General features: G+C 38.1%; 1 protein-coding gene across 1 annotated transcript in view; it reads right to left on the bottom strand.

Annotated features, from left to right (window-relative positions):
• Window positions 1-8,229: 8,229 nt before the first annotated feature.
• Window positions 8,230-15,783, bottom strand: part of AGBL3 (AGBL carboxypeptidase 3) — a 96,339-nt gene continuing 88,785 nt past the window's right edge. Inside the window, exon 19 of the mRNA XM_070617751.1 lies at window positions 8,230-8,596. Coding sequence (XP_070473852.1) covers window positions 8,555-8,596 — 42 coding nt within the window. The 3' untranslated portion in view covers window positions 8,230-8,554. The remainder of the gene's footprint in view (window positions 8,597-15,783) is intronic.

Below are 15,783 nucleotides of genomic sequence, written 5' to 3'. Positions count from 1 at the left end.
CTGATTAGTTAACTGAAAACAAAACTATTGCAGGTCCTCATGTCACTCCACATACCAAAATAAATTTCATTTGGATCTACGAGTGAAATGTAATGAACCGATTTTTTAAAAGATCTAGAAAAAGGTAAATATTTGATTTATGAATGAGAAAGAACACTCTGAACTTAAAAGCAAATTGAAACTACAAAGAAAAAATTTTACAGATTTAACTATTTAAAATATTCATTTCTGTACAACCAAAACAATATAAAAGTCAGTGAGCATGGAAAACATCTGCAACAAATATGAAATGATTAATATACCTGACATATAAAATGTTCATGCAAACAGATAAAAAAATTAACCCCCATAAAAATGGACAAGGACTATGAAGAGATATTTCACAAAAGAAGAAATGCAAAGGAGTTAACTGTAAAAAACTGTTTTTTCCTCCTCTGTACTCTCCACCAAATGTGTGGGAGTTTTCCCCCACCAAGCAATTCTCTTTGACACATAGATGGCCTACAATTTAACTTAATTCTGACACTATCTACCTGGAGTCAGCATCAGATCCCACAGTTTAAGGACTCAGTCCCACAAGATGTTCCCTACCTGCCTTCAGATGCCAATCACAAGTCTTGGTTGTGATTTGTGCTTCTGACCAACCAGCTAGGGAGGTTCCCATGACCCTTCCTTGGATTTGATTAATTTGCTAGAGTGGCTCACAGAGCTTAGGAAAACAGTTTACTTACTAGATTACAGGTTTGACATAAAAGGATACAGCACAGGTAGAGTTAGATAGAAGAGATGCATAGGGCAAGGGATGGGGGAAAGGGGCGGGGAAGCTTCCATGCCCTTTCCAGGCATCACCTTGCCAGCACTTCCGCGTGTTCACCAACCCGAAAGCTCTCTAACCTTGTACTTTAGGGATTTTTATGGACGCTTCATTACATAGGCATGATTGATTAAATCATCATTGGTGATTGAACTCATCTCCAGCCACTCACCTCCCTGGAGGTTGGGAGTGGGGCTAAAAGTTCCAACCCTCTAATCACATGGTTGGTTCCCCTGGCAACCAGCCCCCATCCTTAGAGACTTTCCAAAAGTGACCTCATTAACATAGACTCAGATGTGGTTGAAAGATGTAGTTATAAATAAAAAAGATACCTTTAGCCCTTTATCACTTAGGAAATCCAAAAGTTTTAGGAGCTCTGTGCCAGATATGGGGCAAAGACCAAATATATATTTCTTACTATAAAGCACTATATCACATCAACATTACATACCTTATGTAATGTAATCAAAGATCTGCCAAGTAAAATAATCTATGAGTTTCCCTATCAAAACTGCAGATAAAAACACTTGAGGGTCCGCCCAGTGGTGTAGTTTACGTGCTCTGCTTCAGAGGCCTGGGGTTCACGGGTTGAGATCCTGGGCATGGACCTAGCACCACTCATCAAGCCATGTTGTGGTGGTGTCCCACATAAAACAGAGGAAGATTGGCACAGATGTTAAAACCCTTGACACCAAGAGTGCAGTAAAACTGGCATTCTCATCCAATGATGGTGATGTGAAAATTCTCATAAACTTTCTGGGAGGCAATTTGGCATATCTTTTTGGCCAAATAATTCCACTTGTGAGTCTGTCCTAAGGCAGCAATCAGAAATGGAGTCAATGATTTCTGTACAGGTATGTTCATCACCGTATTACTTTGGCAAAAAATTGGAAGCAATTTGAATGGCCAACATTAGAATTAAATTGTGACCTATCAGGGTAGTGAAGTTCTATGCAACCTTTAGAAAAACCAGGTCTAAAATCATACTCTAGTACAACTGTGAGAAAGACACTAACGAAATATTCTAAAATGTTAATGTTAGCCCTGGTATCTCTGTGTTATATTTATGAAAAAGTGAAATTATAGAACAAATAAACATAAAACCTTAGTAATTAGATAAAGCAGGGAGTAAGCTGGAAAGAACAAAGTTGAGAAAGGGGAATATGTGAAAAATTGAAAGGAGAACATCATGTTCCATAAACTGACGCTCAGATCCAGGACTTAGGGAGGGACAGGAGGGAGGGAGAAGATACTGAAAAATGTCCTTTCATCGTCATGAGGGAAGAAGGAACCACATACATGCATGTATTTTGTTTTCCTTTCCCAAAGAAGCCTTTGGTTTTACAGGTGAAGAAGCATAATCAAAGTTATCAGGAAAAGAGCCCACACTTAAAAAAAAGTCTTTTAAGATGTGTACCAACAGAACTAAAATCCCACTATGAATTTCCATCAAGGTGTGAGAAGCAACGTAGTCCAATAACATAGTGATCTGCTTTTGTTTGGCTGCCTTTTTCTGATGAACAATCTACTTTGCACACCACAAACGTTTATCTGTACAGACTTTGTGCAAGACCCTACTGCCCACAGTTATCCCTGTGTGCTTCTAATCAGTTATACTGGCATTACTCTTACCATTTTTGAGGCTGGAGACACACAGGGTGATGCTGAAGGGAGGGAAGGCAAGCAGAGAGTATGAGGGTAGATCATACATGGGAGGGCCACAGACAGTGACTACCAATAATTTCCCCATGCCCCTTGCTAGAACGTGAAAGGTCTGAGGAGAAAACAAACTCGTCTTACAAAGTGGCAGGCATCTGGGCAAGCTGCACTGCACGCAGAGGAGGTACTTACAAAAAGAAGATGCAGAACCCACAGAAATACTCATAAAAAGGAGGAGCAGGAGATCAGGTTCGGTTGATTCTTGTTTCTTGCTGGCTTCCTAATGTCAGGCTCCAGAAACAAGGACAATGGAGAGGGCAGTGGCAGATAGATGCAGTCCTGAGCTTTGGACCTGCTTACATTCTCAGTTGTTGTCCCTAAGTAAACAGCTCTTTAAACTTTGGTACATTTGTGCTGGCTGACGTCATGAATCAGCTGATTTCATTTCACTTTCATTTCTTAACTTGCCGGTGGCCCATGACTTTTGAGAAAGAAGTAATGTAAACAACACTTGTTGTTCACCGGACCATATACGGTACCCACCACCCTGGAGCCAACCAACCAACTGACTTAAAGAGCCAGGTGAACGTCTTGATTATATCACACAACAGTTCCAGAAAGGAAATTGGCCAAAACACTTTCAAAGCTCCTAGTGATTTAAACTCCAAGATAAACACAACCTAGAATCTTATTCAGAAGGGACCTTCAAGATCATCTGGTCCAAGATCTCGGACCCAGATTACCCCTTGGGAAGCAGTTATGCCCAGCTGTCCCCTCCTTTTCAGCTATGTAGGATGCCTGGGCTTCTCTGGACACAAAACCTTGTTTTCTTAGTGTTCTCACGAGGGTGTTTAGGGCCATGCTGAAGCAGCTGAAACATCTCTTATTTCAAAATAAGAACAGAATGAAGCTTTTATTTTTGTCATCATAGGGGCTCCTAGCCAGAGTTTAAAAATTGCTTCCTTTGCTCGCATGACCAGTTGGAAATTCCGATTTGGGGTTAAGCTTGGTTAAGTCAGTAGATAGCTACTTAGCAACATTGCTGAATCCTTCAGCGTTTCTCTTCCCCTCCCCCTGCACCCCTACCACCCAAAGGAGTTCTTTGTACTGCTACATTTTCCCCCTTGTAGGTCTTTTAAACTCAATCCCTAGAAAGAAGTGATGAGATCTAACAGAAAGGAAGAGCAAAGGCTTTGGATCAGGGAGCTCTGCTAAAGATTTGCAAATTATTTAACTTCTCTGAGTGTCAGTTTCTCATCTGTAAAATGGAACAATACCTACTTTGCACGGCTGTTGTGGAAACTGGAGATAATGTACAAAAGTGCTTGGTACGCTACCACACACGCAGTAACGGCAGCAGTTATTATTAAAAGCAGGATTTCCAAATATCCAGTCTAGCCTTCATAATAATGCCTTCAAAGCAGAGACAAAATTAACGTTTTTGTACTGATATAAACTATTTACTCTGAAAACTGAACATAGTGAATGAAGTGATGCAATATGGAAGAGAGTGAAACAACTGAAACAATTTGCTGGAAGTTATAAAGCACATAGTTTTTAAAGAGTCAAATAATTCTTCAAAGTTTGTTTTGAAAAACAGGAGTCTCACACTCTTCCTTTTCTCCAGAAGCAAGCACTTTCATCTCTTTTAGCTGATTCTTTAGGTATTTACCTCAGTTCTCTAAACATCATGCTTGTATCGCTATTCTTGGTTTTTCGGTCTCAGGCATAATCTAATGACTCTCAACTACAGGAGATGAAGATTTAGCTTGCTTCTTCCTGACTCCACATTCCACAACTTTAAGTCCCATCTCCCTCCTCCTTCCAGATTATAAGATTATGTTATAATCTTGTTTAAATCAGTATTCAGTATCTACAATATTGTAACTATGTAAATACCATATAGAGTAGCAAAACCACATAGAAAATTATGATTTCCTTTCCTGCATAACTTTTTGTCTTCCCTGGAGATAATAATTGCTTTAATTTTTCGTTTGTTTGTTTGCTTGCTTTTCTATGTACTTAACACTAATCCAACCCTCAAGTCTTTTTTCAGGACGTTTGTATGCATGGTACTTGATCTCCTCCTGAGAAAGGCTCCTCCAGCACCTTCCAACCTGCTCCAGTCTGGGCTGAGGGCCCTGACACCTAATACACAGCTGTCCTGCTGGAATCTCTTTTCACCACTGCCATCCTGGGATTCCTTTTGCCTCTATCCTGTGTTGGATCTCCTATTTCCTGCATCAAAGGCTTTTCTTGATTTATTCTTTAATCTACCTTTAAACTTGATCAATCAAAGTTGGAGTATAGAATTTTAGGTTAAAAATAATTCACCTTTATAATTTTGAAAGCCTTCTTCCATTCCATCTAGCTTTCATGTTATTTTTGAGAAGTTTAAAGACATTCTGTTTTCTAGTTTCCAAAATTGATTTCCTTTCCTATTCGCATCCTTGCAGGTTTGTCTTAAAAAATAAAAATGATTATTATTTCAGTGGGTTTTTGAGAAGTAGCGAAATTAAATGTGTGTTCAGTTTGCCATTTTTAACTGGAAGTCTAATTTTTTTTTTTTTTTTTTACCCTAGGAGGGCTCTTTCTAGCTGTCTCTTTCACTGGTTTCCTCTGACAACATAGCTGACCTCTGGTTGAGCTTGCTGCTCTTATCAAGTTACTAGCCTCCTCTTAATCGCTTACTACCAAAATCTCCATTATTTTTGATAGTATCCTTAGGTTTGAACTTCCCCACACTCTGTTCCAAACAAATTAGTTTACTTTGGGAAAACTTCAGATATCTCTGTTTGTATGTCATGCCTCTCCTCCTAGGGCAAAATATCTGAACCACTGCCGTGGAGCTGAGTGCGGAGACAGTGACCCGCTTTTTCTAGAGGGACACCTCTGCTTTTTGAGCACGGTACTGGCTAGGGCAGTAGCCTTTTCACCTTGCCTCTCCCCGCATGGAACCTCCACCCTATAAACTAGCTCGGGCAAAGGTGACCTGGACTTCAGTTTTCTTGGCCTGCTGAATCTGAGAAGGAGCCTTTGACCTCTGGTTGGGTGGAGGAAGGGAAGCCCTAACCTCTTGGCTGTAGCTGCCTGGAATTTAGCCTCTGCAACACAGAGGCAGGGGCATGAGAAACGCTAGCAGCCCGCTCCTCCCAGGGAGGCACCAGAGCCCTGGGACTGGGAGCTAGGGACAGTGCCATCTCTCATTCTTAGCCACATGCTCCCAGAGTGGAGCTTCCCTCATGGTGAACTGGGGTGAAGGGAGGCGAGGGTTGTGGCTTAAGTGCCACAGACTCTCCCTGCTCTCACGGAGATTTAGTAGATTTTCTTGAATGAATATTTCTTTATTTGTTGCCTTAGGACAATTTCCAGAGACTTTAATTTTTTTTTTTTTTAATTTTTACCAGTTATAAGATTCTCCTGGGAGACTGGGTGGAGGAGCTGCTCAGGCTGCTGTTCTGGAACTGGATCTGCGCCCCTTTATTGTTTTCCAAAGGGAACAGTTTTAACTGCATAAAATCTAAAGACTTTGAAATAGCAAAGAATACAATAAACAAATATGACATTACAAACTCCATAAACTTACAAAATAAGAAACGTTTGTAAATTTCACATCCCTTAAATTAATCGATGAATTTAGAACTCAACTAATAAAAATACTGATAGGTTTAACTGGGAATGCCTTTGTTGTTGTTTAGGTTTTTTGTTTTCTTAAAACTAGTAAAACCAATAAAAATTTATTGAGGGGAATATTAAGCTACTTTTCCAGATTTCTAATAAAAGAGATATTGAAATACTCTTTTGTTTTGTTTCAAATATCTGCACCTGGTTTTGTAAACCATTAGTGATGGTTTAAATAATAGTAAAAATATAATACTTATGCTGTCTAATTCTAGAATATCCTATGAAATGGAAATAATGTATCATAATTAAATTAAAACCACCTATATTTAAAAACAGTCTTAGTAATTCTAATTCTATCAAACATCAATAAGAGCAAACAAAGAATCAATTAAGTAGCAGCAGTTAAACTAAATAGAGGTAAATCTAAATTACTTTTAAGGGGGGGGGGGGTGCAGATGTCCGGCAGTGGGTGTGGGTGTTCAGGGATTGGCTACTTTGAAGTCTGAGTTGAAAGTGCATGTGACCCTGGATCCCTGTGACCTCATGGCATGACTCTCCTCCTTTGGAAGAAGGAAGTTGCCATCATCTGTGTGATCTTCTCCACAATCGGTAGCTACAGGTATCACCTGCAGCATGGTTTCAGTCAGAGGTTTTAAGAGCTCTCTTTATCATTTACAGCCTGTCTCATTCATGTGTAATACTTTCCAAGCATTTTTATTTTCCTGGTCCTTCAGTTCCTATACTCTTTCTATCCACCATCTTTTTGGGAAAGCAGATTAGGCTTTCTTATAAATGAGTGTTTTCATCCAAACCCTTCATTATTTCCCTCTGAAGTTGTTCTATATTTTTTTCTGAGATGGCTTTGGCCTTAGTTAGTTGGGATTGGAAGGATTTTATTTTTTTGCTCAGGAAGATTTGCCCTGAGCTAACATCTGCTGCCAATCTTCCTCTTTTTGTGTGTGAGCCACCACCAAAGCATAGCCACCGACAGATGAGTGGTGCAGGTCCATGCCCAGGAGCCAAACCTGGGCTGCAGAAGTGGAGTGCGCTGAACTGAACCACTAGACCACCAGCACTGGCCTTGGATTGGAAGGATTTTCATCCATCTTTGACCAATCATGTCTGTCCTTGAAGATGAGCCATTATCACACAAGAGAGTCCACTTTTCTATTCATTTTTGAGAGGTCTACTGTATCCTCAAGTGAAGAGATGGACCTGGTCATATTTCTATTAAGTGCTGCCAAACACAGAGTGTTACCTTCAGAGGCCTGGCCTCTGTGAGAAGTGACTCGAGGGCTTCATAGCTTTGTGTAAACTCTTTAATCTTTTCACTGACACAACAATATTCTTCAACCAAGGCAGAAAAGTATTTGGCTAGCTCTTTATTTCTCTTTAAAGTATGTTGGCTTCTTACTAAAAAAAAAAAAAAAATCATAGCACACACTCAAAGGAAACCCAAAGGGCTTTGTCTCAAGTATTCAGATCCCACCACCAGAGCACTGCTCCAGGACTAACTGGACAGATATTTTTGTTGCAGTCTGAAGGCCCTCCATGGCTCCAAAGGCAATGAAGCTCGGCCCCTGGTTGTTAGTATTCTGTGGACCACACTTGCCTGCTTGCAACTCTGTGAAGTGGTGTACTTCTAAAACAAGTGCCTAGCAACCATCAGTGGGGCAGGGCAAGTGAGGCCTAGGTGGCTAAACATTACATTCTTTGTTCTGTTCATTACTGCACACACAGAAAGTGATATTATTTGTACTGTGCATTGGGGGAATATAAAAGACTGACTGCAGCCAGAGGAAACTAGCCCGTGAGCTCTGGCTACTCTAGGCCCCACCTGACATTACACAAAACTAGAAGATTAAAGTAGTGTCATGCTATAACTATAATGCATTCTCTGCACACAAGCGTGTCTGGATATAATGGTAAGACAAGTTGCAGTAGAGAACTCACATGCCCATGTTCCTAGGCAAGCCTCCTTCTTCTGATTTGAAGTTTCATTTTGTAGCCTTGAAGCCTGGTCCTGTCTAGAAAGGTTACAGGGATCCCTCTTCCCTGTAGGCTTGCTTGAGCCTGTGTTTGGTCAGCACAGACAAGCAGGGTCAGAGAAATGAAGCTCCTCACCAAAGGCATTACATCACTGATCTGGATTTCAATTATAAGAACTCAGGAGACATCAGCAGGAACTGTCAATGTCTTAACATTTCATGTATTTTCAATGGAGCCTTGTGGTAGTTCAGTCCAAGTGGTCTCCAATGGAGTGACTCATTGATGCAGCCTCCCTTCATCATGTGGCCCTGCCATTGTCAGCACTCGGTCATCTTCAGAACAGTGGTTACCTCTGCAGAGGGAGTACATCATTCTATCAGCTGAATTTGCCATCTTTGTTTCTTTAAACAAAATCTCACTCTCTTAGTATCTCTCTGGCAGACTCAGACCCAGAGCCCCTTCTATCCATCACCCGGGACTCTGCCATGAGCAATTCTCTCCACACAGCCTCTGCCCATAGGAAAAAGGATAGAACAGTGAGCAGAAGCTGGTCTTGGAATCCTGGAGGGTGCCAGGGTTTGGTCCACCTATGAATGTGGAGAACAGAGGCTCTTACCAGGCTTGGTGGTGAAGATGGCCAAATGCCTGATGAAGTGATCATTGTTTCTTTGTTTGTAATTTATTTATTTGAAAGAGAAATTGCCAATTAAGAGTTTATAACATGTTTCTGAAAGTAAAGAATTCAGCCATGGTAGAGAAGAAGATCTTTATTATGGAAAAAAATGACTTAAGCAAACCCCTTTTATATGCAGAAAGAGTGTTCAACCTTCTTGGATAAAAATGAAATATAACTTTTTTTGGTGGTGGTGGGCAGATCATTCTTATTTTAAAGCCTAATTATAAAAGAACAACTTAATGATGTCAAAATGAAAGCCCCAGAGTTGCTGTATGTCTTTTGTTTCATTTTATAAAGTCCTTCTGCCTGGGTCAGTAGCATCAGTGCCAATTCCAGAACCTAGGCTCCACTAGGCGTCACTGCTGCCGTGTGTTGGGAGCCAACGGTGATACAGAATCTGGGTCACATCTGTGGAGGGGATGGGGTCACTGCAGATACTCAGCCCTCCTTTCACAGTGGCCTCAATTTTTAAAGGATTTTATTTGCAGGGCATAGAACTTAAGGTTGTCAATACCACACTGCCCTGATCACTGTAGCTTTGTATGAAGTCTTTTAAGTCTTGTAGTCAGGTAACATCAGTCCTCTGACTTTCTTCTTCCCTTTCAATATTGTACTAGAGATTCTCAATCTTTTGTCTTTCTATATAAATTTTAGAATCAAATCTATTGATAATAACTTGCTAGATTTTGACTGGACTTTCATTAAATCTATAGATTAAGTCGGGAAGAACTGACATCTTCACAATATTGAGTCTTCCTACCCATGTACATAGAATATCTCTCCATTTATTTAGATCATTGATTTATCGGAGTTTTATAGTATTCCTCATATACATCTTGAACATATTTTATTAGATTTATACCTAAGTATTTCACTTTTTGGTGCTAACGTAAACGTGTTTTTTATTTCAAATTCCAATATTCATTACTAGTATACAAGATAGCGGTTGATTTTTGTATTTTAACTTTGTATCTTGCAACCTTGCTACAATTGCTCATTAGTTCCAGCAGGTTTTTTTTGCTGATTCTTTGGGATTTTACACATAGACAATCATATTCTCTGTGAATAAATATAATTTTCTTTCTTTCTTTCCAAGCTGTATACCTTTTATTTCCTTGTCTTATTGAATTATCTGGGATTTCCAGTATGATGTTGAATCAGAATCAGAGAGTAGACATCTTTGCCTTGTTTCTGATCTTAGCAGGAAAGTATCTACTTCCTCATCATTAAGCATGATGTTAGCTGTAGACTTTTTTTAGATATTTTTTATCAAATTGAGGAAGTTTCCCTCCATTCTTAATTTGCTGAGAGTTTTTAATCATGAATTGGTGTGAGATTTTGTCAGATGTTTTTCTGCAATTATTGATGTGATCATATGATTTTTTTCCTTATTCTATTGATGTGATGGATCATATTGATATTTGAATGTTGAATCAGCCTATCAGTAGAATAAAGCCTACTTGACTGTAGTGTTTAATTCTTCTTATATATTATTGAATTGTGTTTTCTAATATTTTGTTGAGGATTTTTGCATTTATGTTCATGAGAGATATTGTTATGTAATTTCTTTTCTTGTAATATCTTTGGTTTTAGTATTAAGGTAATGCTGGCCTCATAGAATGTGTTAGGAAGTGTTCTCTCCGCTTCTATCTTCTGGAAGAGATTGTAGATAACTCATGTAATTCCTTTCTTAAATTCTTGGTAGAGTGCATCAGTGAACTCATCTGGGCCTTTTGGCAGGCTATTATTTATTGATTTAATTTCTTTAATTGACATGGGCCTATTCTGATTGTCCATTTCTTCAAGTGCAAATTTTGGCAAATCATGTCTTTCAAGGAATTGGTCCATTTCATCTAGGTTATCAAATTTGTGGGTAGGGAATTGTTCTTAATATCCCTTTATTGTCATTTTAATGTCTATGGGATCAGTATTGGTGGCCCCTCTTTCATTTCTGATATTAGTAATTTATGTCTCCTTTTTATTTATTTAGTTAACATTGCTAGAAGTTTACAAATTTTATTGATGATAGAATATTATTCAGCACTAAAGAAAATGAGCTATCAAGCCATGAAAAGACATGATAGAACTTATATGCATATTACTAAGTGAAAGAAGCCAATCTGAAAAGGCTACATACAGTATGATTCCAACTATGTGATATTCTGGAAAAGGCAAAACTGTGGAGACAGTAAAAAGACCAGTGGTTGAGTGACATCAGCATCATGGTGGAATGAGTTTTTCCCTTTGTTTCTCTCCTACAAGTTACAACCAAACAGACATTCATTGACCAAACAGAGGATTCCCTACACAGCACAAAAGGACACCTAAAACATTCATGCATCTATACGTCTGAAGGTGGATGGACTGGACCCCCAGGAGGCAGTAGAACTAGGGGAGCAGCCCTCTTCCCCTCCCCCAGTGGCAAGGATCCAAGGTGCATATCCTTACACAGTGGTTCATGAGACTGTGAATGGAGGTAGCGGGTACCCAGGCCCACCAGACTGGCCTTACAAGAAAGACTGAAAGAAGCCGTCCTTCCTGAAACAAAAAGGCAAAGGTTTACAAAGTTTGAGCAAGGAGATAAATAGACAGAAAATTGCAGCTCCATATCAGAATAGGTTAGTAAACAATTATAAAGGACTAAAGAAAAGAAAGCATCAAAAATAACTATAACCACTTCAATTTGGTCACAAATTCACAACACAAAAAAGAATAATTTGTGACAACAAAAACACAGAAGAGAAAGAGGAAAGGGGGAGAACTTGCACAGGCTAATGGAGATGAGAGGCTATCAGAAAATGGACTACCTCATCTATGAGATCTTTTATACAAACCTCATAGTGGCCACAAAACAAAAAATCAGAGCAGACTCACAAATCATAAATAAAGAGAAAACTGAGAAAAACATCACAGAAAACCACCAAACTAAATTGGCAGACAGAAATACAAAGGAAAAGAAATAATGGAAATACAGAACAACTGGGGAAAAAAAGATAAAATAGCAGTATTAAGCCTTTATATATCAATAATCACCCTAAATGTAAATGGATTGAATTCATCAATCAAAAGAAACAGAATGACTGGATGGATTAAAAAAACAAGACCCAACAATATGCTGCCTCCAGGAAACACATTTCAGGTCTAAAGACAAACATAGGCTCAGAGTGAAGGGATGGAAGATGATATTCCAAGCAAATGGCAAGCAAAAGAAAGCAAGTGTAGTCATACTTAGACAAAACAGACTTCAAGATAAGAAAGATAGGAGATATAGATGGGCGTTATATAACGATAAAAGGGACATTCCACCAAGAGGACATAACAATTATTAATATATATGTACCTAACACAGGAGCACCAGAGTATATAAACCAAGTATTAACAGACCTAAAGAGAGAAATTGACAGCAACACAGTAATAGTAGGGGACCTTAACCCCCTAATTATGTCAATGGATAGACTATCCAGACAGAAAGTCAAGAAAACAGTGGACTTAAATGAAACACTAGCCCAGATGGGCTTAATAGATAAATGCAGAACATTCCACCTAAAAAAAACAGCAGAATACACATTCTTCCCAAGTACACATGCAACATTCTCAAAGATAGACCATATGTTGGGAAACAAGGCAAGCCTTAATAAATTTAAGAAGACTGAAATCATATCAAGCATCTTTTCTGACCACAATGCTTTGAAACTAGAAATCAACTACAAGAAAAAAGTTAGGAAAGTCACAAATATATGAAGACTAAACAACATGCTACTAAACAACCATTGTATCCATGAAGAAATCAAAGGAGAAATAAAAAAATACCTAGAGGCAAATGAAAATGAAAACACAACATTCCAACTCTTATGGGAGGCAGCAAAAGTGGTACTAAGAGGTAAATTTATAGCAACAGAGGCCTACTTTAAGAAAGGTAGGCCACCGACCTGGTGGCATAGTGATTAAGTTCATGTGCTTTGCTTCAGTGGCCTGGGGTTCACAGGTTTGGATCCCAGGAGGGGACCTAACATCACTCATCAAGCCATGCTGTGGTGGCATCCCACATAAAATGGAGGAAGATTGGCATAGATGTTAGCTCAGTGACAGTCTTCCTCAAGCCAAAAAGAGGAAAATAGGCAACAGATGGTAGCTCAGGGCCAATCTTCCTCACAAAAAAAGAAATAAGAGAAATCTCAAATAAACAGCTTATGCTATACCTAAAACAACTAGAAAAAGAAGAACAAAGTCAGCAGAAGGAAGGAAATAATAAAAATCAAAGCACAAATAAACAAAATAGAAACTAAAAAACAATAGAAAGGATCAATGAAACTAAGAGCTGTTCTATGAGAAGACAAACAAAATTGACAAACCCTTAGTTAGACTCACTAAGAAAAAAGGAGAGGAGATTCAAATAAATAAAATCAGAAATGAAAGAGGAGAAATTATAACAGACAACACAGAAATACAAAGGATTATAAGAGAATACTATAGAAAGCTATACACCAACAACATTGGATAACCTAGAAGAAATGGATAAATTCTTAGAATCATACAATCTCCCAAAACTAAATCAAGAATAAATAAAGAATCTGAATAGATCAATCACAAGTAAGGAGACTGAAACAGTAATCAAAAACCTCCCAGAAAACAAAAGGCCAGGACTAGATCGCTTCACTGTTGACTTCAACCAAACATTCAAAGAAGACTTCGTTGCTATCCTTCTCAAACACTCCCCAAAAATGAGAGAATGGGACACTTCATAACTCATTTTATGAGGCCAATATTACCTTGATACCAAAACCAGAAAAAGACAATACAAAAAAGGAAAATTACAGGCCAATATCACTGATGAGCATAGATGCAAAATCAACAAAATATTAGCAAATTGAATATAGCAATACATTAAAAGGATAATACACCACCAACAAGTGCAATTTATTCTAAGGATGCAAGGATGGTTCAACATCTGCAAATCAATCAATATGATATGCCACATTAACAAAATGAAGAATAAAAATCACAAGATCATCTCCATAGACACAGAGAAAGCATTTGACAAGATCCAACATCCAATTATGATAAAAACTCTCAATAAAATGAGCATAGAAGGAAAGCACCTCAACATAATAAAGGCCGTATATGACAAACCCACAGCCAACATAATACTCAGTGTTGAAAACTGAAAGTGATTCCTCTGTGAACAGGAACAAGAAATGGATTCCCACTCTTGCCACTCTTATTCAACATAGTACTGGAAGTTTTAGTCAGAGCAATTAGGTAAGAAAAAGAAATAAAAGGGACCCAAATTGGAAAGGAAGAAGTAAAACTGTCACAATTTGTGGGTGACATGATTCTATATATACAGGAAACCCTAAAGAATCCATCAAAAAAACTATTATAAATAATCAACAAATACAGTAAAGTTGCATGGTAAAAAACAACATACAAAAGTCAGTTGCATTTCTATACACTGATAACAAACTAGCAGAAAGTGAAATCAAGAATGCAATCCTATTTACAATTGCAACAAAAAGAATAAAGTACCCAAGAATAAATTTAACCAAGGAAGTGAAAAACTATACACTGAAAACTACAAGACATTATCGAAAGAAATCAAAGAAAACATAAAGAAATAGAAAGATATTCTGTGTTCATGGATTGGAAGAATAAACGTAGTTATAACATCCATATTACCTAAAGCAATCTATGGATTCAATGCAATCAAAGTCAGAATCCCAATGACATTCTTCACAGAAATAGAACAAAGAATCCTAAAATTTATGTGGAACAATAAGACTCCAAATGGCCAAAGCAATCCTGAGAGAAAAGAACAAAGTTGGAGGCTATCACACTCCCTAAATTCAAAATATACTACAAAGCTATAGTAATCAAAACATCATGGTACTAGCAGAAAGATAGACACACAGATAAATGGAACAGAATTGAGAGCCCAGAAGTAAAACTACACATCTAGGGACAGCTAATCTTTGACAAAGGAGCCAAGAATATACAAAGAAGAAAGTCTCTTCAATAAATGGTGTTGGGAAAACTGGACAGCCACATGCAAAAGAATGAAAGTAGACCATTATCTTACACCATACACAAAAATTAACTCAAAATGGATTAAAGACTTGAATGGAGGACCTGAAACCACAAAACTCCTAGAGGAAAACATAGGCAGTACACTCTTCAACATTGGTCTTACCAGTAGCTTTTTGAATACCATGTCTCACCAGGCAAGGGAAACAAAAGAAAAAATAAACAAATGGGACTACATGAGACCAAAAAGCTTCTGCAGAGCAAAGGAAACCATCAACAAAATAAAAAGACAGCCCACCAACTGGGAGAAAATATTTGTCAATCATATGTCTGACAAGTAGTTAATTTCCAAAATATATAAAGAACTCATACAACTCAACAACAAAAAAAATGAACAACCTCAGCAAAAATGGGCAGAGGATATGAACAGACATTTTTCTAAAGAAGATATACAGATGGCCAACAAATACATGAAAAGATGTTCAATATCACTAATTATTAGGGAAAGGCAAATCAAATCTACAATGAGATGTCACCTTACACTGGTCAGAATGGCTATAATTAACAAGACAGAAATAACAAGTATCGGAAAGGGTGTGGAGAAAAGGGAACCCTCACACACTGCTGGTGGGAATGCAAACTGGTGCAGTCACTATGGAAAACAGTATGGAGATTTCTCAAAAAATTAAAAATTGAAATACCATATAATCCAGCTATTTCACTACTGGGTATTTATCCAAAGAACTTGAAATCAATAATTCAAAAAGATTTATGCATCCCTATGTTCATTGCACAATAGCCAACATGTGGAAGAATCTCAATTGCCCATCAGAAGAATCTCAAGTGCCCAACAATGGATGAATGGATAAAGAAGATGTGGTTTATATAGAATGGAATATTATTCACCCATAAAAAAGACAAAATCATGCCATTTGCGACAACATGGATGGACCTCGACAGTATTATGTTAAGCAAAATAAATCAGACAGAGAAAGGCAAA

Source organism: Equus przewalskii, chromosome 4 (genome assembly GCF_037783145.1).
Source record: "Equus przewalskii isolate Varuska chromosome 4, EquPr2, whole genome shotgun sequence".
NCBI classification, from domain to species: Eukaryota; Metazoa; Chordata; class Mammalia; order Perissodactyla; family Equidae; genus Equus; species Equus przewalskii.
The sequence above is the reverse complement of the archived record's forward strand: the minus strand, read 5'-3'. Positions and strand labels throughout refer to the sequence as shown.